Below are 21097 nucleotides of genomic sequence, written 5' to 3' on the forward strand. Positions count from 1 at the left end.
AGCAGAGTGTCATTTTCACGCTTAGTGGAACTCAAGTTTAAAGATGTTTTAGCATTCAATATTCTGTATTTGACTCTCATATCTCACAGTTGCTTCAAGTTGTGCACAAACAAGCTAGTGAGCAGCGACCAAGACATCAGGAAGGCTTTCACAGATCTGCTACAGAGTTTGCCATGTGACATACTCTACAGGTGAATAGAATCAAACACACAACTCCAGTAATGTTAATGGTCCCAGTAAACCAATTAAATGTGTATTTTATCCACATACATTGTGCCAGTACCCAACAAATGTGCAGAATTAATGAAACACACTTGTAATGCATTTGTAATTACTCCAAATGGTATATATGATTGTATAAGGAATATAAGTGACAGTGTGGATAATAAGATTGCCAACATAAATGAATACAATGTTTATCAATGACACTTTGAAAATGCTCTTTTTGATAAATTGACATTTTATATGGGCTGCTGGATCCATGTTGTACACCCATAATGAATTTAACAGAGACTGCTCCTACATAATAGCAAGTAAGTTGTTACCATATCCTGCATTTGAATGCAAATATTACAAGAGAGCCTGGCAAACCATGCAGAAGTTGTGACTGAGAATTATGATAGACAGTGTATGATATTACGACTTTTTTATTGGCAGGTTTATGGAAGTGAAATCAGAAGTAGCAAACAAGGAATTCTTCATTGTTTTTTTTTGATGCAGTTCTGAAATTGCCCCTGTGAGCCCTTCCCAGCATGCCGCTGACAAGCGTGATGGTCAGAGTGGGCGGGGCGGCAGAGATCCAGACGAAAGCCAGCAGGATCTGCACGTCTTGCGGCTTGCCAGGCGTCAGCACATGGGCAGCATTCCCAGCTTCAACTCCAACAATTACCGGACTGTCATGGCCTATATCCTCATGGGAGAGGCCCCTGCGTGAGTCTCACTGGTCCTCTTGGTCAGGGCCCTGTTGTTTTAAACTGGGCAGCTGCAATATCTGTCAGGGCTTGACATTAGCAGCAGCCTGATGGCTCACGGCCACTAAAAATTGATGACGGTCCAACAAATTTTCGTAGAGATTATCATTCTGGTGACCTGATCGGGCAACTAATATTCAGAATGGACTATTATGTTTCCTTTTATTTCAGGCTAATATATTTCTATTTTTGACCATCAAAATGTCAAATTTGAAGGTTTTTTTTGTGTGTGTGTGTGTGGCCCAAACGCGCGACAGGAGAAAAAAACTTAGTGTCGAGCCCTGTCATAGCTGCCATGTCAACAGCTGAACAAGCAACAGCAATGTTCCCATTGAACTGTGTGTGTGTGTGTGTGTGTATTTTTGTGACTGTGTATGTACTTCTGTCTTTGATTCAGACTTCCATCATTAGTTAGCAAGTTTATTCACTAAAAGATTGCCTTTGATTAGGAAGAACTGAAGTGCTTTTTTTTTTTTTAATAAAGCCGGCATATTCTGCTGATATGAAATGGACAGCCATATCCATCTTTTTTTCTCTCAATAGAACACAGGTTGCCTTATAATCAGTTGTTATATGACCAACTTTGATCACAGTATTCGTGATTGTACATCTCAGTCTCTCACACACAAGCATGCTGATATCTTGTGTTATAAAATGGGTTCAAGAATGTAGCCAATAGGAAGCGCTGAAATGAGTGACGTGTGCCTTGGTTACTCAGTCCCATTGCACTGCGTGTTAAATCCTATTGCCGATCGTCTGTGCGCGCGGCAGCTCCTTTGAATTGCATGCATACGCGCTGTCAATCCTGTAAACAACTTCTAGTTCGGGCTGCCGGCCGGCCGGCCTTTCTTCCCTTGTGCATAACATGTGTGGCACAGGTTTGGCGTACGTATACTCTACTTACGTACACTTTGTACAGTACAGTAGACCAAGCGTTGTGGGACCGGGCGCGTACATGGAGTCACTTTGAAGGGCAAATCCAACGATTTAGCAGGTTAATTCTCACGCCGTTTTCAGAGTATGTTGTCTAGTAGACCTATATGAGGAGTCTATATCAAGTCTTTAAGGTAAAGGGTGCATATTCTATGTAAAATAAGTAAGTTTTCATGCGGGAACTTAAGTGTCCGGAAACCCAACCCCCCATCATACTGTATGTGCGGGATTTCCGAGTGCGACGTGCGTAAATGTTTGGGACGAACATCTTCGGACGTCTTGACCCACAAAGGTACGTGAAAAACGCTGAAAAATGCTGTTAGTTTTCGAATTTTCGACCCATTTTATAAAACAAATGATGCACAGGATTATTTCGTGGCGTTAGTGGAGGCGTAGCTCACTCTCGGGTATTTACAATGTAGTGCAACATGCACTCGGCTTCGCCTCGTGCATGTTTCACAATTGTAAATACCCTCGAGTGCACTACACGCCTACACTAACGCACTCTATCCTGTGCATCATTTGTATATTATAAAATGGGTTCAAGAATGTAGCCAATTGGAAGCGCTGAAATGAGTCACGTGTGCGTGCATTAATTTTTACTATCATGCACGGCCTTGCAAAAAAGCGTAAAGTCACTGACGTCACAATGTTTACACTAGCAGTGCGCACTTAATCAGTTGTTACAAGTGCGTCGCGCGCTACCATACGCGCTGTCAATCCTGTAAACAACTTCTCGTTCGGGCTGCCAGCCGGCCTTTCTTGTGCACAACAATCATGTGGTGTACGTATACGCTTATACGTACAGTACTTACATGTGCGGGATTTCCGAGTGCGACGTGCGTAAATGTTTGGGACGAACATCCTCGGACGTCTTGACCCACAAAGGTACGTGAAAAACGCTGACAAATGCTGTTAGTTTTCGAATTTTCGACCCATTTTATAAAACAGATGATGCACAGGATTATTTCGTGGCGTTAGTGGAGGCGTAGCTCACTCTCGGGTATTTACAATGTAGTGCAACATGCACTCGGCTTCGCCTCGTGCATGTTTCACAATTGTAAATACCCTCGAGTGCACTATACGCCTACACTAACGCACTCTATCCTGTGCATCATTTGTATATTAGTGGGATGGATGTGCTTATACATTGCTTTTTTTTTTATGCTACAGGAAGGCGTCCTGGCTGGAGAGGCTGTACCACAGCTGTCAGAGACCCAGGACCAATGGGCACAAGAGGGAGAAAGGGATAATTACCCTGCCTGCATTCGTAAGCCACATTTTCTCATTTATTGCTTGAATTGCTTGTTAGATTTAATTTTCAACACATCCTCCTATTTGCGAACTTTGACCTTGAGTAAAGATTGCGAGGAAAGTATGATATACAGAGTGCTTTCTATTCTATGACCATACATACAGAATAACGCACTTCATTAGAAATCTAACATCATGGTCTCTCATTGTCAATAAGTGTTAAGCCAATGAGTCACATTGACTGTAAAGGGACCAGCAATAGCTGTAAAATCTTTGACTATTGTTGCACACAATTGTTCACATTGTTCCCTTCTAGCTAAAGACCATTGTAATGTGACAGAATGTCCATGTGCGGTAGAAAGTGAATCTGACAAAATGTGTTAATCAGTGGAGAAAGAGAAAGAGAAAAAGATTGCAACCATAACAGAGAGATATAGATATAAACATTGTATTGTGTGATGTTAGATGTGGGGGAGAATTTGAATCAGAAAAATGTTTTGCTGTTCTGCGCAGATTGATGACAACAGAGCAGTGCAGTGGTTCTGGGCAACGTGGGAGGCAGCAAACTTCTGCGTCCTCTCCAAACTGAGAACGCCTCTGGGAAAGCCACAAGAGACATTCACAGCAATTCGATGTAAGACAATCAAGCCCTGAATTTCAGTGTGCCATTCAGCAAACACCAGATATTCCAGTTTTCATCCTTTTTCAAGAGTCAGAAATGTTTGTAAGATGTTTGTTTTTTCCAAGGACATATTTGTTATTGCTACTGTAAAACCCAAAAGGTTCGCATGCATCTTAATTTTAAAAATTTCGCGAGAGGCTGGATACGCAGAATTAAAATGCACGCGGAAGTTCTTGTCTGCTCTACATGTGTACATGCATTGAATGCCAGTAGCAATTCATGAAAATTTCATGCTGCAAACATTTCTTGCTTTACAGTATTTATTTTTAGCCCTTTATTATTCAGAATTAGTTTGTGAGATTTCATGCTGTGTTTTGAAACAAGAGCATAAAAAAAAAAGAATGGGCAGAAAAGGAAGTAGTCAAGGAAGTAACCTGTAACAGGGCTGAGACACTACTCATGAAGTTGATATGAGATGTTTACATTGTTTTGAAAGCATGTTTTGATATACAGAAGGATTGTTTAGGCTAATTTATGATTACATATGCATGTTTATGGAGTATATTCAAATATTTTGATGTGGTATGTTCATGTGTAGTGTATGCTTTTATAAAACTATGTTCTCTTGAAAGGTTCTTTATTCTCTCCCTATTTTTAGCTGCTTTGAGTGAGCTAGTCAAAGATATGAAACCAGAGGATTCATCCAACTCATCAGGGGACAGAATACCTGGTAATTAACAGATATTGGACTGGAATTGATATCTATTAATTTTCCCACTGTGTTTTGCAAAATCTTGACAGATATACTACTGTTTCTGTTATCACCAGGTTTTAAGCCCACCTCAACCGACAGCTGCATGTTACCTCAATTTTCAGACATGCCATCTTTGTTTATGTCATTGAAAATTCCTTTTTTGTTACACACACAAATTTTAAATCTTTTAATGTTCAGAACCAAACTAACCTTGAATTGTACATACTTTTTGTGAGTGCTTTTATTCTTCAGTCTTTTTCATTCCTTCAGTTATTAGAGAACCTTTAATGAACCCTGAAATTCCTAGAGTTTTATGTTCCCCTTCGTTCTCTCAGACAGCTGCCTAATCTTTTCCCTCAGGGCAATATTTATTACCAAGTTCAGCCCTGTCTGTTATCCAACTTATCAGCCTATCAACATAGCTTTTTTCTGCCAGAGCATCTGCATCTCCTGTACTGGTCTTTTTGAAGTGGTGTTTGATCCAAATTGTTCACTGAAAATTATAAAGATCATGAGCAATACACTCTTTGATTTTGCACTCATTTAATTTTATCATATGACCAGTAATATTTTCCTTAAACCTCTTCCATTTGAATATTGTTGTTCAGATGGAACGTGTATCACAAATATTTGCAATTATACGATGAAAGTGACTTTGTTCCATGACTGACAGTATTTCTTTTTGTGTGCATCCTTTCTCAATCATTCATTTAGCCTTCAGTGAGGAGTTCTACTCCACCCAACTGAGACCAGTGCTACTGCTGCAGTACTTGGAACACTTGGAAAAGCTCATGTACAATGCCTATGAAGGGTCAGCTTTTTCCCTGCCCTCCATTCCCAAGGTAAAGTGATATCCTCTTGATGTCATCATGTTACTCTCTAACACCACACTCACCAAGCACATTTATTTTATGGCCAAATTACAAGTATACATCCTAGACAGAGCTGTCTGCTACACACTCATGCTTTAGCAGACAAGTGAGTGTCAATTAAATGCTTCTATGGCTTTCATTTATAGGGTATTGGAGGATGAGATAGAGCTGATAGATGTGACTTGATGTCCCACTTTGTTTTGACAAGCATAGTTCTTTTTGACAAGCATAGTTCTTAACCCTGGAATTGACAAGCATGGTTCTTCACCCTGGAAGTACCCAGGTACTAATATCATAACATGTCCAGTCTTTCATCAGCATTCAACAATCCCTCAAACTTGACCTACCTGTAAAGCATAGCAAGCCCATTCAGGTGTAGCAAAAATGTGTCTCAGTCCAGCAAGATGACTATGGTGACACAATAGGAATTAGGGGGATTACGTAATTTCTATTGACTATACTTACCAGACTTCTGTGCCAGTTGGTAAAGAAAGAGCTCCTCTGTGAGTGCCAATGGGCAAACAAAGCCCAGTCAAGCTTAACTATGCTGTGTATTTTTCCCAAGCCTTGGTGTCATTGTTAACTTGTCTGCAAAACTGTTTTATGTAATGATGCCCTCCACAAAAGCCATATATTGTCCTGATTTAAAATCGTACTCCAGCTGCTGAAATAGAGGTTGAAGAAACTCCCAGAGTATCCTCTGTTTGTTTAACTCATAGCTGGATATTCTGTGGTTGACAGGTTTGAGCATTTCATGATAACTGTTGCTTACATCCTTATTGTATCACAGAAGATCAGCAAAATTGGTGTAATGATGAGTTGCAAAGAAACTAGCAAACTGCTGGTATGGAAATAACTCTTTTGAATGACCTTTACTGGCCTCAGATGGTTTACTAAAACCGAAGACAAAGTTTGGGGAAATTAGCTGAAAATATGTCAGTACTTCAAGTGAGACAAATCTCTTCATTTGCCAGAATCAAAAGGAATCTATGATACCAGTGCATTGCTGAGGAGAACTGGACTTGCTGTGTATATAATCTGTAGGGAATTACAATGTGGATGAAGGCAATGAAGTAGCTGAGCAGATTTTTGTGTATGTGCATGTGTGTGTTATTTGTAGGCAGATGTGCTTGTCGGCAAACACAGAAGGAGAAGTTAGGGGGGAAGATCATGTCCTATCTTATTTTGAAGGGAATGTTGCTTTAGATTGGTGTCAGGCATAAAGGAACTTTTGACCATGTGTACTTTGAGACTACTGCACAAATTCTGATCCTTATGAAGGATGTTGTGCCTCCATGGATATGCCATTATTGTGATTGTTTGTTATTTCAGCTGGTGAGGGCTTTCTTCAGAACCAACCGCACCACATGCCATGAAGGGTTTGCCCTGGTGCGCCCTCTAGCCTACACTCTGGCCATGCACACCAGCCAGTACGCCAGTGCCTTGCATCATGCTGTCTTAATGCTGCAGGACCTTGTGGCTAAGAATAACACCACAGTAAGTCAACTAGCTTTCATGTCTTCATCTGCACATCTACTGCCCTTTTTCACTTCTACTGTATGAGGTAACATGTTCAGGTGCAGTGAGATTAAGTTCAAATCCTCCACATCTTCTACATGTGTCTCATTATTCTAGCTGAGCTATGATAACAGCTTCTGCATGCAGTGATACCAATGTTAACGAAGGAAAATATTTCAGTTACTGATAAAGTGATGTTTGCTGAGTTATTAATACTTGTTATCTGTCACACCAAGGCCTTTCCTGACACTATTCCCAGGTTTCTAATTTTCTGTGCCCAAAAATGGTATGCTAACATGAAGCAGAAATGGATTCCACTTTCTTCTTTGATAACCAGTGACATGTTACACTGTAGTGTTAATGGATAATTTCATGTTTGACAGAATCAAGATCTGTACGAATGACACAGCTGAAATTGATGGCCGTAGCCAGACACTGAAACTTAATGTCTATTACTTGCAGGGCCATGCCTTTGAAGAAGGTGTCCAGCGGGTTGTAGCCCCTCTGGTCAAGCTGCAGTGTCCACAGGCCATCCTAGGACTGCAGACCTGGTGTGAGAAGGTGTTCGGAAGGTCCTTCAGCTGGCCAGCCCCAGTGGCACTCAAGGCTGACAGAAAGTGAGTTTCTTTTCACTCTACTTTAACTGTTAAACGACAAAATTTTTATGAGACCTAGGCAAGACAGTGGGGACCTCTTACAGGCTTATGTTTTTGATAATAGATATTTTTGGTGTAGTCATTCAGGCAATATGAGGGTTAATGATGAAAGTGGTGGTGATAAAGATGATAGTGAGATACTGGTGATAGTGACAATGGTGATAAAGATGTTGAATTTATGTTTTTGCAATCAATCTGTGTTGTGATTTTCCCTGTTATGAATTAACCCCTTCCACACTGAATTCTGAGATCGCCATAGACTTGATACACAGGCAACGAGGTTCCCGGAGGGAACAGGTTAAAAATGCATTAATTGCTTTACATGACCAACATATCAGGAAGATTTGACCTTCATATTAGAATGTTTCTTTGTAATCATTTCTTGTTTTGTTTTTGTTTTTTGCTTTGAATTAAGCAATACCATTTTGAATCTACACCCCTCCCCCCCCCCCCAAGAATCAACTTTGAATGGATAATTTTGTATTGTGTTGTACACTATGCAATGTCATAGGTTTGAGTCCTGCATCACCGAGACCCTGTCCACACTCAAGGATTACCTTGGTCTCGATGAGATCCCAAACTATGCCCACCTCACCAAGGCCCCTATCCCAGCCAACAACAAGCACACCAATCAACACAAGCCATCTGTGCGAGGTCCCTCCCCACCAGACAGTCCTCCAGGGAGCAGGGATGGCATCAACCCAAAGCTCCTTACCAGGGGCATGGAACCACCACCTCAATCTCAGAGTGGGGTAGTCACTGAGTACCTCCTGCAAGAGGTAAAGTGTGTGTCCTCTGGCTTGGTAAAAGTCTCTCAAATGCTTGTGAAACCTTGTATATTTGCAACATTTATACATGAATAGGGACAATTACAGACAGTATACATGATCATGATGGTCAGTGGAAAATGATAATGTAAGTCCTAATATTTAGCAAAATGAGGGATGTATGTCTCTTAACCCATTTCTTACAGGGACCTGGTCCCCAAAATGCAGATGGGAGTGACTGCATTTGTGGTCTAAATTCATGTTTATATATGTTCTGCTGACCAGAAAATGACATTGATTGAAAGATTAGAATTTCTTCTGTCAATATCTGTATTCTTTCTGTATCAAAACAATGTGTATTTTTGCGTACTGTAATTTACCTTTTTCAACACAGAAGTGTGCTTGATTGCCATAAAACTCGTATGAAGACGCATGTAGACCCCATTTGGATGCTTTTTATAGTGTTTAAATAAGAGTTTGCAAGCCTGTCAACACACACTGTATTCATAATCTCATATCCAATCGATATTTCCCATTGTTCGATGGCACATGCAGTTGACCGTGAAAAAGGGATTCATATACTGCTTGACTGCTTTCCCACAGGCAGATTATCAATCTGTCCACTCTTTGTTGACAGGCAAAAAGAATCTTGTTTGGGGGTGTTGAAGATTCTTGGAGAATTGCAGAAGGAATAGGTTAAATGGACATTGGAATCAACAGTAAAGTGGCCTTGTCTATGTCCCGAGTCTTCTTAAGTTGTGATGATTGATTAAATGAAGCATAATATTCTCATTTTGATTTGTTTTGCAACTGCAGATTTTTTCTTCGCTTCATTTTTATACCTGCTTCTTTGAATCTAAATTCTCCCTGGACATACATCTTGCAGCTGCAGTGAGAGATGCCAAATATTTCCATGCAAAGGTCCATACTAAAATGCCAACTTTGTCCTGTATCTGTCCAGGTGATGGATTCCTATGAGAGACTGACTGATTACGAGAGCGCCCTCAGGTGGCAGGAGTCCATCCAACAGCTGAGAGGCAAAGTGCCGTCTTCTATTCAGGGTCACGTCAGAGTGCCAGCAGACTCCAATGCTCTCCAGTAAGTACTTGTTATAAAATGGACTTTAGAATCTCTTTAATCTGAGAGGTCAATTGTCATACATTGATTTTTACTGATCCACACTGAGCCATGCGTCTGGTAAAATCCGAACGCATGGCTCAAGTCTTCTATAGTGTTGTAAGTATACGGGATGCATAATGGGGAAAATGGTTGTATTTCATGAGCCATGGGCCCATTTCATAACACATATGATGCATTGGCCTATTTTGTGAATCAGTGAGAATCGTTATAACTTTGGAACAGTCAAAAACCTGTTTGCTGTGCTTGTGGGTTTAAACAGTTCCAAAGTTAAACTTGTGCATCCAATTCTCACCAATCCACTCTGTCCTGTGCATCATTTGTATGCTATACCTGGATGATATAAGGCCTTAATTGTGTCCCTAGAGTTTTTAAACTAAAATGAATCTCCTCACTGCTAAAGATACTATGTAGTAAAATAGCGGTGTCACAAACTCCATGTCCTTCAATATGCTTTCATGCCAGGTATATACATGTTTTTGTCCTGTTTTTGCGCCTCAGCCACAGTGAATACAGTGTCAAGCTATGCACCACCTTTGCAATCATGTTTTAGAGATCAAACTACTGTGATTACAGATATGCTCTCAGATTTTAGCAAAAATCTATGAATTATTCAAATACAGTTGTACCATTGTTGGCCAAATGCATTGTGGGTAATATGTTTTGTGATTGAAGTTTGAATATCGATTTCCCCCAAATTACTTTATAAGCTAGGAAGATGTTTGGAGACACATTAAAAAAACCAATTGCCGTGTCAATTAAGAGCTGTCATTGTTCTGTTCAAACCTATTTCTGACTGTAGGGCCCTGAGTCACTTCAACAAGAGAGATTTCCCAGGAGCTGCCACCCAGCTTTCCCTCATCCCAGGCATGTCCCTGGATGACTTCAGTCCAGCAGACCCTACGGTAGCAACGACTGAGGCCCGCTCACCCCATCTCCTCCTCAAGGCCAACCAGCTGGAACGAGCGAGGGCACTAACACACTTCCACCTGTCGGGATGTGCAGACACCTTTTCTGCTACCAACAACAAGGGAGTTGTGTGCACCCACCCAGAATTGTAAATAAGATACATCCCTCTATCAATGTGTAGAATGCTGTCATATACAAATCCTCATTCTTAACCTATTGATGACAAGCTGATTTTGCTATTACATGTACACATATTTTCCATTGACACCTACCTGAGTATATTTGGGACTAGTTTTCAACGGCTTAACAAAATCTTTGTCCGTAAATTGAAGTACGTCATACTTCAGTATTTTATTCCTTTCGTATGGAAAAAGAAGTACAGTGTAGTATACAGTTACTCTTGTTTAGATATTTTGTCCTGTGGAGGTTTTGCGTGCTATGTGAAACAAAAATGTTAAAAGAAGTAAGGGTTTGAGAACCCGTCTTGCACCATTTCATATTTGCTTGCAATATATCAAAAGAGTCTACCAAGAAACCTACCTGGCTGATGCGATTTGCAGGGATGATGAGTTGTTTTGGAGTATTTTGAGATCAAAAATAAAAGTTGGTATACCGACTTTTATTCCAGAAGGATCCAGGCTAACTTGGTCTCAGATACAACTTGGCCCTATTTCAGACACTTTTCACACAGTTCGTGAACACCATATTTTATATACATGGGGCACATTCATTTTGTATGCGCGCCAAAGAGGTTCTCTGATGTGCGCATTGTATCAACTCGGCCCATAACTGCGACCAGCCAGAACGCGAAGCGCTCCCATAGTACAACACTGTACAATCCAGAAGGGCAACTCAGCCTCGCTGTGAAAGCGAGGCCGAGTTGTCCCTGAGTCCGAGTTAGCCTGACCCCGTTCTGAGATTGTGGCTCCGGCAAACCTTTTTGGTTGATATTTCGCATTTTCATCATTACCCGACGGATATCTTGTTATTACAGCGTTGTTACACACATTTTTGAGGCATGCATGTACATTTTGGAGCAAAATCCGACAATTCTGCAGGCGCACCAGAACTATGTTTCACCTTTAAAGTAGCTTCTGCAGTGTACTCGTGTTTTATGAATAACTTCCTATTCACTATTCTGTGTCGATAGGACGACTGTTGTGGAAGCGTTGTCCACTGTTCACCGACTGGCCGAAAGTAGCCTTCAGCTGGCCTGGCTGGACTGGCCAGTGGTGCCCACCCCCAGCCAAACAACTCTCCTTCAAGCTGCAGATGTCATAACAAGGACCATTCAGAATTCTTTGGAGGTGTGCAGAGGCAAATTAAATCCAATTTAAGGCACTGTTCTGATTCAATGCATTTTGTATTCAGCTTTACTATTCCCTTGCATTGTATTTCTATTACACAGTATCTTCTTGTATAGCTGTCAACAACTAGTATTGGTGTGGTCATTGTATATGACCAGTGTCTTTTTTATAGAAAAAAATATGCATTTGCATTATCTCCTTCTCTTCATATCCTAGAAATTGAAATATGTCAACATTATACAGACTTCTGAGTGGCTGGCAATAAAACTGAAATGGCAGAGGTAATGTGGAGACAGGGGGATTCAGATATTGAAAAAAGTTTTTTTTTGTTTGCTCTTTTTTGTCGGGGAAGGACATGATTCATATGGCCTTGTGACTAATAACTTTGCCTCTGAATATTTAGTGTTGATAGGGCCCCTCTTGTGAATGTTGTGTTTAATTTCCATGATGACCTTAAGCTTGTGATAGTACCGCTTTCTGTCAAGCATGGTCAGCACAGCAAAACCATGTGAGAAATAAAGGCAGGAAGACTGTTAGAGCATTTCGTGAATGTGCCACCAAAGTCTTGTGGACACTTGTAGCACACTTTAATGTGAAATCTGCTCTCACTAGGTATACCCCCTGCCGATGAGTGATGACCTTCAGCTGAACCCATCCCAGTATGACCTGACCATGATGATGGAGGCGTGCCGAGTGACCTCCTACCAGCTTCACCTCCACAGGGACATGAAGTCTGCTGACTCAGGTGAGCAGTGCCAGCATTGATGTTTGCAGTGAGATAAGTATGCTGTGTCTTGTGATAGTCTTAGATAGGGCTGTACTTCATATGAAATCATCTATCCATTGCAAAATCCTCACATTTCAGTTGCTGTCTCATGTTTTAATGTAATGTTACTACAGAAGGATGCATTGAACTGGACATTGACTTAGCCACATGGTGTTTCAGTGATTAGTAAATACACATGTCTGTTGTGTGTTAATGCCTCAGGTACTTCCCAGTGGAGATAAAATATAGTTTGAGTGTCTACTAGAAAGAATATTGTAGATGTGATAGTTACCTTCCTGATCATAAGAGAGACATCATATGATATGTGTGAAAGAAAGATTAAAACAAAAGAGTCACTTGGCGGCAGCATTTTTAGTAATCAAGTAGTTAGTTGTGCCGTAGTCTACATAAGTAACATTTCATTTCCTCCAAGTGGGACTTAGTATCTTGTGGATTTATTTTTTTTCACAAAGAGGACAGCTTCATAGCACACATCATTAGCCTCTTCTGGTTTTACACTTTCCTTGGAACAGGGACCTTTAATGCTGTTCAGAAATGATGCATTGGTCAGCTCGCACAGTTCATTCTCTTACAAGTGTGTGTAAAAAGTGATAAATGTATAAAGCCAATTTTTTTTTTTGTGGTTATGTTTATTGTATTATTTATTTGTTTATTATTTTGTTGACCATTGTTGGACCTGCAGAGATTGTGTCCCGACTGACCAGCCACCTGTCCCAAGTTCATCTCGCCACTGCTCGCCTAGCTCGCAAACAAACCAACTTCCTGGCAGCACAGCAGATCTTGTTGGGACAAACTAGACCTACTGACATGTGGGAGAGATCAGCCTGAGGTGAGTCTTCCTCCAGGTTCCTTGCAAGAGGCAGGCTGAAGCTTGCTGGGAGAGAATTATAGATTTGTTCTTAGGAGATTTCATAAAATGTCTGTAGTTGTGGAAATGTGATTGGTTGATTTTCTGCTGTAATGATGCATAGTAAAATATCCTCTTGCTTTGGATGAAACTGTTCTTAAAGAGCAGGAAGACGAATAATTGTCTTGAGAAAGATTGTCTTGAGAAAAATGTAGTAATGCTAAGCTCTCGTCATTTTGCATTCATTTTGCATACTTCATTGGGCTGCTAGTGCTCTGATAAAATGTTCTTTCTTAAGCTTTTTATCAGTCTTATATGTTGATTGCTGATATCAACATATTGTACTTCTCATTAATTAAAGAAAGCTAATCCTGCATAATTTTCGGAGAAATCAAACATATACATAGAGTTCATAGCAATGCAAGTGTCTGTCTGTAAATCCCAATAGGCGTAAGTGTCATTTATGGTTTAACGGTCTTCAAGCAAGGAGGCTAATTTTAAGTGTGTTTCCAATCGTAGGGTCTTGAGAAGCGACTGATGAACCTAGAGATCACTACCAAGAAAGCCCTGCCAGCCTTTGCTGACGGCCCTGGCCTCCCTGGATCCCCAGACCTGTACCTCCCTGGACATCCTGCGCACTGAACGGGAGATGTTCCAAGCTTCTCCACTCCATGGGCAACCAGCTGGAGTCATGGAGCAAGGCAGCCGATACGGTGGTCCACTATGCCTCCGTGGCTGCCAGCGCGGCCTACATGACGCCCCCTTCAGACGCTACCGAGATGACCGACCTCTGCGCCCGATCACTGCTGAGCCTGGTGAAGTGGATGACCGCTGACTACCGCAGTGCGCTGCAGTTCCTGAAACAGTCGCACTTGAGCGACCTGAGTGATGTGCCTGCCCTCAGCCGTAGCCTGGGAATGCTCCTGGACATGGAGCACCAAGGGGCCCCTCCAAGGGCTGGGACTCGCTGCCTACAGCGCTGGAGAGGTGGATCCTTGTGACTGTAGGTTCAGGTTCTTCTGACATGTTGCACTGCATAATATGATTGCCCCAAATAATGTGAAGGAATGCTCTCTTTCTCCCTCTTTGGCTTAAATGAGATACTTTCAGTTTAGCATGAAGTGTGGGAGTATTTGATCTGCGCAGATTGTTAAGTAATTCTGTGATGCCAAATTTATTGATATTTTCGTAAGTAGACTTTAATATTTCTCCTTTGTTACTGTATACCAATGATGCCATTTTGTTCTCATTAGATTTGTTTGTGCTTTAGTTTGATATGACAGTTACAAGGGTGAGGTTTTTGCAAATTTGGTGTCCTTGATCTGTTTTCTGCTTGTAGTTCTCACTGTTAATATATATTCTAAGTTTACCATGTGCAAGGATTTTTGAGGTAATGGAAAGTATCTTGTATATTAGAGAAGGTCCAAAGGTGTGGCCTTCATTTGCATGGTTGCAACACTATTTCAAAATACCCAAGGGTGTAGTACTGAGTGCATTCTTTCAATCCTTTTTGTTCGTGATAAAGGTATGAAATCAAACTTGCAGTGTATTGGGCTGTTACAAAGTCTAAACAGACAAGTGCAGAAATAGGAATGGAATAATGGCATAAGACTTGAAAATATGGTTTATTGTGTTACAGAATTAATGTGCTCATTTCATGGTTGTAAGTAAATTTAATTCATCCACTTAAACTGGAGCAAAGGCCAACCCGTCACCACCTTTGGCATAATTATTATTTTTAAACCACTTTCTTGCCCACCATCAGTGATTGGTCAGAGTCCTGCGGTCAGTGAAACAGATGCTGTGTGTGGCCGACTGCTTCACCTGGGCATCATGCAGTCCCCTAGCTTGCCCAAAGCATGGTCAACTCTGGCCTCTTGGTGCTACCGCTGGGGACGCAAGGCTGTCGACATGGCTAGGTAAATTCTTAGTGGTTTTGGGATCCAGTTTCTCACTTTCTCTCAAATGTGGGTGTGGGGTACATATTGAGGATAGTTATCCTTTCCTATGATGAGTGTCAAGTACACCAACTCAGTAAAGCAAGAACAAAGTGAGGCTATTGTATGTTTAGTTTAGTGTATTTAAAGTAAGTGCATTATTCAACCAAATCTTCTGACACTCTATTTATTGCTGTCTCCCTTTGCATGAAGCCTGTGATGTTTGTTCTGTTCCAGTTTGTAAACCCAATTTATTAATCACTGGACTTTCATACAGTGACATTGGAAGTCTGCTCTCAGAAGAAACAACATTTTAAATTCATTTCTAGATATGAAGAGCAATACAATAGGATTAGACATTCAGTCTTCGATATCTCAACACAGAGTAAATTGTTATCAACTTTGATATCAGAAAATGTCAGAAATTTGATGGTATTTTGCAAGTGTATTACAAAATAAAAGGAAACTCAGGAGAGATGATATATTTTGATACCATGCAGTGAGGATAAAGGTGTTGCGTTGACTGAGGGTGAGAAGGCCACAGTTCTCTCTGTTCTACCCAGCTGAAATCACAAACTCAGAGACAGACAACATCCTAAAGGTTCTCAGCCAGGCCTCACTGTGCCACCAGCAGCATGCAGGAGGAAGATATTGTGGAACAGGCCCAGGTAACCAACCTTTTGTGTCCTGTTTCCATAAATCACACTGAGGGTACCAAGTGTATGGATTGAGAAATGTATAATTTACATACTATTGCATGAAAAATTATGAAATGGAGCTTGTTGGTTTAAAATGTACTGGCTTCCTCCCCCCACCAAAAAAAAAAGAAAAGAAAAAGAAAATATAAATACAAATACAAAAAACATGGCGGCCAAAGCACTATAGCGAATGGGATAGCCTTTCCTTTGACATGCTGTGGTGGCTTCATTTTTGGAGCAAGACAGTTGATATTTGGACAGGACATCACTGAACCCATTGTTTGACTATTGATCTAAAAAAGTCATTTTCACCAAAATTGCAGATACAAGGTCTTGTCACCCCCAGCGACGATATGCATATCTTAACCAGTGTCAGTTTCTTGAAAGACGATCTTCAGTATAATACCTATAGTAACACAAAGCTATTGCGTGAGACTTGCAATTTGTTGTGCAAGACTGTATCTGCTTCATTTAAGCTAAAGTTTGAAGGAATTAATGGGATGCTTAAAAAATTGGTTGGCATGTTACAGCTAAATTCATAATCGTGAGAAGTGTTCAAGATGTTTGTTTATGCCATGCTAAACTTGGCATGTTTCAGTCTGGCAGCATGCTTTTTATATGTGATTTAGGATGGTATCACTCTCAAGCAATCTTGTGGTTTTCTCGGTAACATGACTTATGCTCTTGCGACAATTGCTTCGGTCTTATTTACTCCAAAGACTTAATGTCTGAGTCAGGATTGTAATAGGGTTTTAGGTTTGGTTTTATGTGAGGATTAGGGTTAGGGCTATGTTAGTGGTTAGAATTTATGCTTGGCTTAGCAGGCAGATATTTCATGGGAGCAATTGTCGCAGGAGCAAATGTCATGGAACCGGTTTTCTCAAAAGTTGTCTCTCAATCCAGTCATATTATCCTTCAGTAGTATTGTATTCATTTTACTGATAAGGCTTGCAGTAAGATATTAATTTGAGAAACCAAAATGCCACTCCATGACACCCTTGCCCCTCCGTGCCCATGCAGTCCGCCTACCACGACGTGTCAGAGACTACCAGGATGCAGCTCCTCTCAGTCTGCCCAGCTCTGGCAGCCATGGACACCTCCGTCATGGACCAGCTCCTGGAGGTCTGGACCGGGGTCTGTCGCCGCATCTTCAGTCACTATCGCCTCTCTGTCTGGAGCTACTTCACCTTCCTCAAACTCAACGGAAGGGTGAGATAAAATTGATGACACTCATTGCGATGATGTCATTGATGACAACGTTTTTTTGGAATGATACTGATGAAATAATGTCCTACACAATCAATCTAAGTTTTGAAAGTGATGGTAGTTCCTAACTTGAAATCATAATTATGCAATATTTTGCGTAGTCTTTAAGAATATTAGAATTACATTTGACTAGAAGAATGCAGATTTAAGAATTGCCATGTTATCCATGAAGAAGCATACCCTGCTAGAAGGTATTGTGCCTCTTTCATGACATGTTTTACCTTCTTACGTTGAGACAGAAAAGGGAAAGATGAAGAGTAGTTGTACAAATAGGAATTAGGTGGATTCTCAACTCTTTATGCACATGTGCAGTAGGCTCTGAAATTCTAGCATGTCTATTTTTATGACAGGTGTACAAAAGCTAAATCTGATTGCATTTAATGCAGAGGTACCACTTATGTGACTGTGTGTAAGCACTTGATTTTAGCTTATAGAAATCTCATCAATGTACATATTTGTCAGTCACAATACTTAACAGTGCAATAAAGAGGATTTCCTCAAAACTGTCTTTTGGTTGACCTAAAACTATTTGAATGTATAGTTGATGCACCCAGGTAAGTGTTTAACAGTGGGTATCGCTCGTATTCATGTATTAGAATATTTACAAAGGTGTCGTTTTGATTTTCACAAAAAGTTCAGACTGTTGTTTCATTTTGAACAGATTAAGAATTTCTCACAGAGTTTATATCATTGTGTAATTTTTATAACAGATTAAGAATTTCACAAAGAGCTCTTACTGTTGTGTCGTTTTGAACAGAGTGCTCTAGAAGATGTCCAGGATCTACACCCCATCTCTCAACTGAACACCAGCAGCAACAATGCTAAATCTGAGTTGAACCTCAACAACAGCAGTGCGGGAGGCAGTCAGGGTTGGGCCAGGGGGAGTGGGAGGTGGTGGTGAGGAGGGGAGAATGAAAACGTTGAGTTTGGCAGGCAAGAAGACAACAACATCACAGCTACCCTGAGACTCCTCAGGCTTCTTGTCAAGTATGCCTCTGAGCTGAGGGACGTCTTGGAGGAAGGATATGCCACCACACCAACTGTCCATGGAAGAGTGAGTCTTGATAGGCCTTGTAACCTTGGACTAAACTGCAGTGTACAATGAGACTTTAACTATATTGCAAAATATGTGAGTAATTTGCTTTAGATGATACATTTATATGCAAATTGAAAAATGTTTAGATTATATCTGGTGAAGAAATGACTTACACATTTGATTATGGCAGGAAAGAATCACCCTAGCATTGTGGCACGATAACTGAAGCACATGCCAATTTCCCATTTTATGTAGACATGCAGTGTATACGCCTTGTAACAAGTCAGTCTAATTATTCAGGAATGAGGACTTCCTGACAATTTCTTGAGTGGTTAAATTTGCGATCACAGAGTACAGTATTGTTACACACTTTGTTCATATAGGCCTACTGTGTAATGTATACCAGTACATGTACACATGCATTTCTCATTCATGTTGGGATCTGAGTCGGTATTATTGTGTGTTGTTCAATAGTGAATATACCCCCCCCCCCCCCACACACACACACAAAATATACAGTGTATACAGTATTTGACAATCATTCAGTTCACCCCAGCATGTATTCTACCTCCCACTTACCTCCCACTATTTGACAGGTATAATTCCACAGCTGTTCTCCCGTCTCAACCACCCGGAGTCCTACGTACGTCAGAGCATCTCTGATCTCCTTTGCCGTATTGCCAAGGACTCCCCACACCTCATTGTCTACCAGGCTGTGGTTGGCTGTCCTGACACAGGTGTGGCGGAGATGGAGAACAAGAACAGTAAGAACATTTACCTGCTGTGGAAGACTTGTAGACTGGAGTCTGATTCTACCCAATTAGTGAATCTTGGTGCATGCCTAGTTCAAAGCCTAATTTCTAGTAAATGACAAACAGTTGATTTCATCTCTTTAAAGGAGGGAAGAAAAAATAACCCAAGAATGAAGAGTTTATTTTTAGTTAGAATTGAGGCTGAAAATGTTTCAGCCATGGAGACATGAGTTTGTAAAACTCTCTGATGTTTCACATTCCTTGAATGTGATATGATCGTCAATTAATATGGTTTTGGGAGGATGATGGGTCGAAGCATCCTTCAGAGTTAATGTCTCATGAATATCTTATTAGAGGGAACGTAGATAAATGGGATGGTATGCTGTGGAAGAACTCTTCCTTGCCAATCAGTTTTGCAGAAGTAACACTTCTTCTTGCCATGATGAATCCCCATCATGTGGATGTGCTCAAAAACTCTCTTCCATTTGTTGCTTGCTATGGCCTCCAGGTCAAACAAGCTCCATCTCCAAGTTCTTGACAAGCCCCCACCCCCAGAGGGACCCCCTCCAAGACAGCATGCTGCCTGGCTCCCTGCAGGATGCTGGTAGCCAGCAGGTGGACCAGGAGGAGGAGGAGAAAGAGGAGGAGGGTAATGGTGAGGAGGAGGAGGAGAGGAAGCAGCATGACCACTCCATGCATCTGCTGGAGGACTGCCTCAGAGCTCTCATCTCCACGCTGTCCCAGCATGATGGCAGCCTGGTCAGGCAGGTAGAGGTCCTGGTGCATGAGCTGAGGCGCATCACACTGCTCTGGGAAGAGGTCTGGATTGGGACGCTCACTCAGATACAGTCTGATGTTACCAGGTAAGGGTAACAGCTTTACTTCAACACAGCAACAACAAAAAAGCACATACATGTACATGCTGCTGGGATTCTGAATTATGACAGGACCTAGACATCGCTGGCAGTTTCGAATCTGCATGATGAAATTTGTTCATGTTGTAGTGTTTTCATCTTTGTCGAGTGTGCATGTTCTTCAGTTGTTATTCGTCACTGTATACCCACCTGTTTCTCTGTAACTGTCACTCTTGATCATCCATACATTTATTGTACTACTCTGCATGCTTTGTAAAGTTGATGTCAGTGCCACGCTCAACATGTGACTACACCAAGTTGGTGTGCAGTATGGGAGTGACCCATGTTTCTGTAGTCAGAGTCTGATAGTCATCTGGGTAAATCATACATCACTTTTGTGTTGCTTATAAGTTTTCTGTGATTGTTTCAAACAGATGAGTTATTGCATTCAAATTTATACAAACTGTTTTCAATGAAATTTCTTGTTATTCATTCCGTCTGTTGACAGTTGCGAAAGACCCTGATTGTGATATGGTTGTACTCAATAATAGGGAGTAATTTTCAGAGGTTGTAGATATTGTGCCTTGCCTCTGTTCATTGTACCACAGTTTTATCCATACCATCTTCAGTGTATTCTAATAGTCAGTTTGATTTTAACCTGAATAACAATGCTTCAAGGTCTTTAACAGTGTTGTTGTTCAAAGTTTTGTGATTAGAGTCAGAACGGGCTTGAGCTTTTGATCTTTGCAGAATTTTCATCAGAGGCAAAATGACAAACATACAGGGTAAGTAGACAAATGGACTGCACACAACAAGCACTGTCTGGGAGGGGCTAGGGACACAGAACAAAGAAAACAAAAGGGATAGGTTGGGTGTCAAAGGCAGGTAGCTGAACAGGTATGGAAGGGATTACAGCAAAGGGTTGAGCAAACAAAAGGGAGTGGAGGACCAGTGATGATCCCAAGGATCATTGAGGGCAGCCTGTGAAGGATAAAGATGAATGGGGAGGCAACATCAAACAAGATCAGAAGCAACACAAAGGTGAAGGATGAGAAATTGGTGCAACAACAACAGCATGAGTGAGGATACCCTGTTAACTACATGCTTGTGTAAGGTCTGCATGGATTATCACATTATCAAAACTGTGCACAAGTGAAGTTTATGTGTTGTAAATCCCTAACCCACCTCTTATGTAGCAGACCACTATGAACAACATATGA

General features: G+C 41.1%; 1 protein-coding gene across 1 annotated transcript in view; it reads left to right on the top strand.

Annotated features, from left to right (window-relative positions):
* The window catches only part of LOC139735129 (serine/threonine-protein kinase SMG1-like), a 79489-nt gene that overhangs the window by 22043 nt on the left and 36349 nt on the right, over positions 1–21097 (top strand). The window contains 28 exon segments of the mRNA XM_071645894.1: positions 90–191; positions 721–930; positions 3078–3174; positions 3672–3792; positions 4439–4510; positions 5249–5376; positions 6739–6903; positions 7387–7541; positions 8092–8359; positions 9309–9445; positions 10287–10541; positions 11544–11700; positions 12313–12445; positions 13170–13273; positions 13275–13316; positions 13854–13895; positions 13897–13983; positions 13985–14281; positions 14283–14337; positions 15100–15253; positions 15772–15829; positions 15831–15887; positions 15889–15939; positions 16990–17178; positions 17993–18275; positions 18278–18289; positions 18868–19035; positions 19532–19886. Coding sequence (XP_071501995.1) covers positions 90–191; positions 721–930; positions 3078–3174; positions 3672–3792; positions 4439–4510; positions 5249–5376; positions 6739–6903; positions 7387–7541; positions 8092–8359; positions 9309–9445; positions 10287–10541; positions 11544–11700; positions 12313–12445; positions 13170–13273; positions 13275–13316; positions 13854–13895; positions 13897–13983; positions 13985–14281; positions 14283–14337; positions 15100–15253; positions 15772–15829; positions 15831–15887; positions 15889–15939; positions 16990–17178; positions 17993–18275; positions 18278–18289; positions 18868–19035; positions 19532–19886 — 3954 coding nt within the window.

The sequence above is a fragment of the Diadema antillarum genome, unplaced genomic scaffold (assembly GCF_040938485.1).
Source record: "Diadema antillarum isolate AM-2024a unplaced genomic scaffold, OU_Dant_1.0 seq00000564_RagTag, whole genome shotgun sequence".
Lineage (NCBI taxonomy): Eukaryota > Metazoa > Echinodermata > Echinoidea > Diadematoida > Diadematidae > Diadema > Diadema antillarum.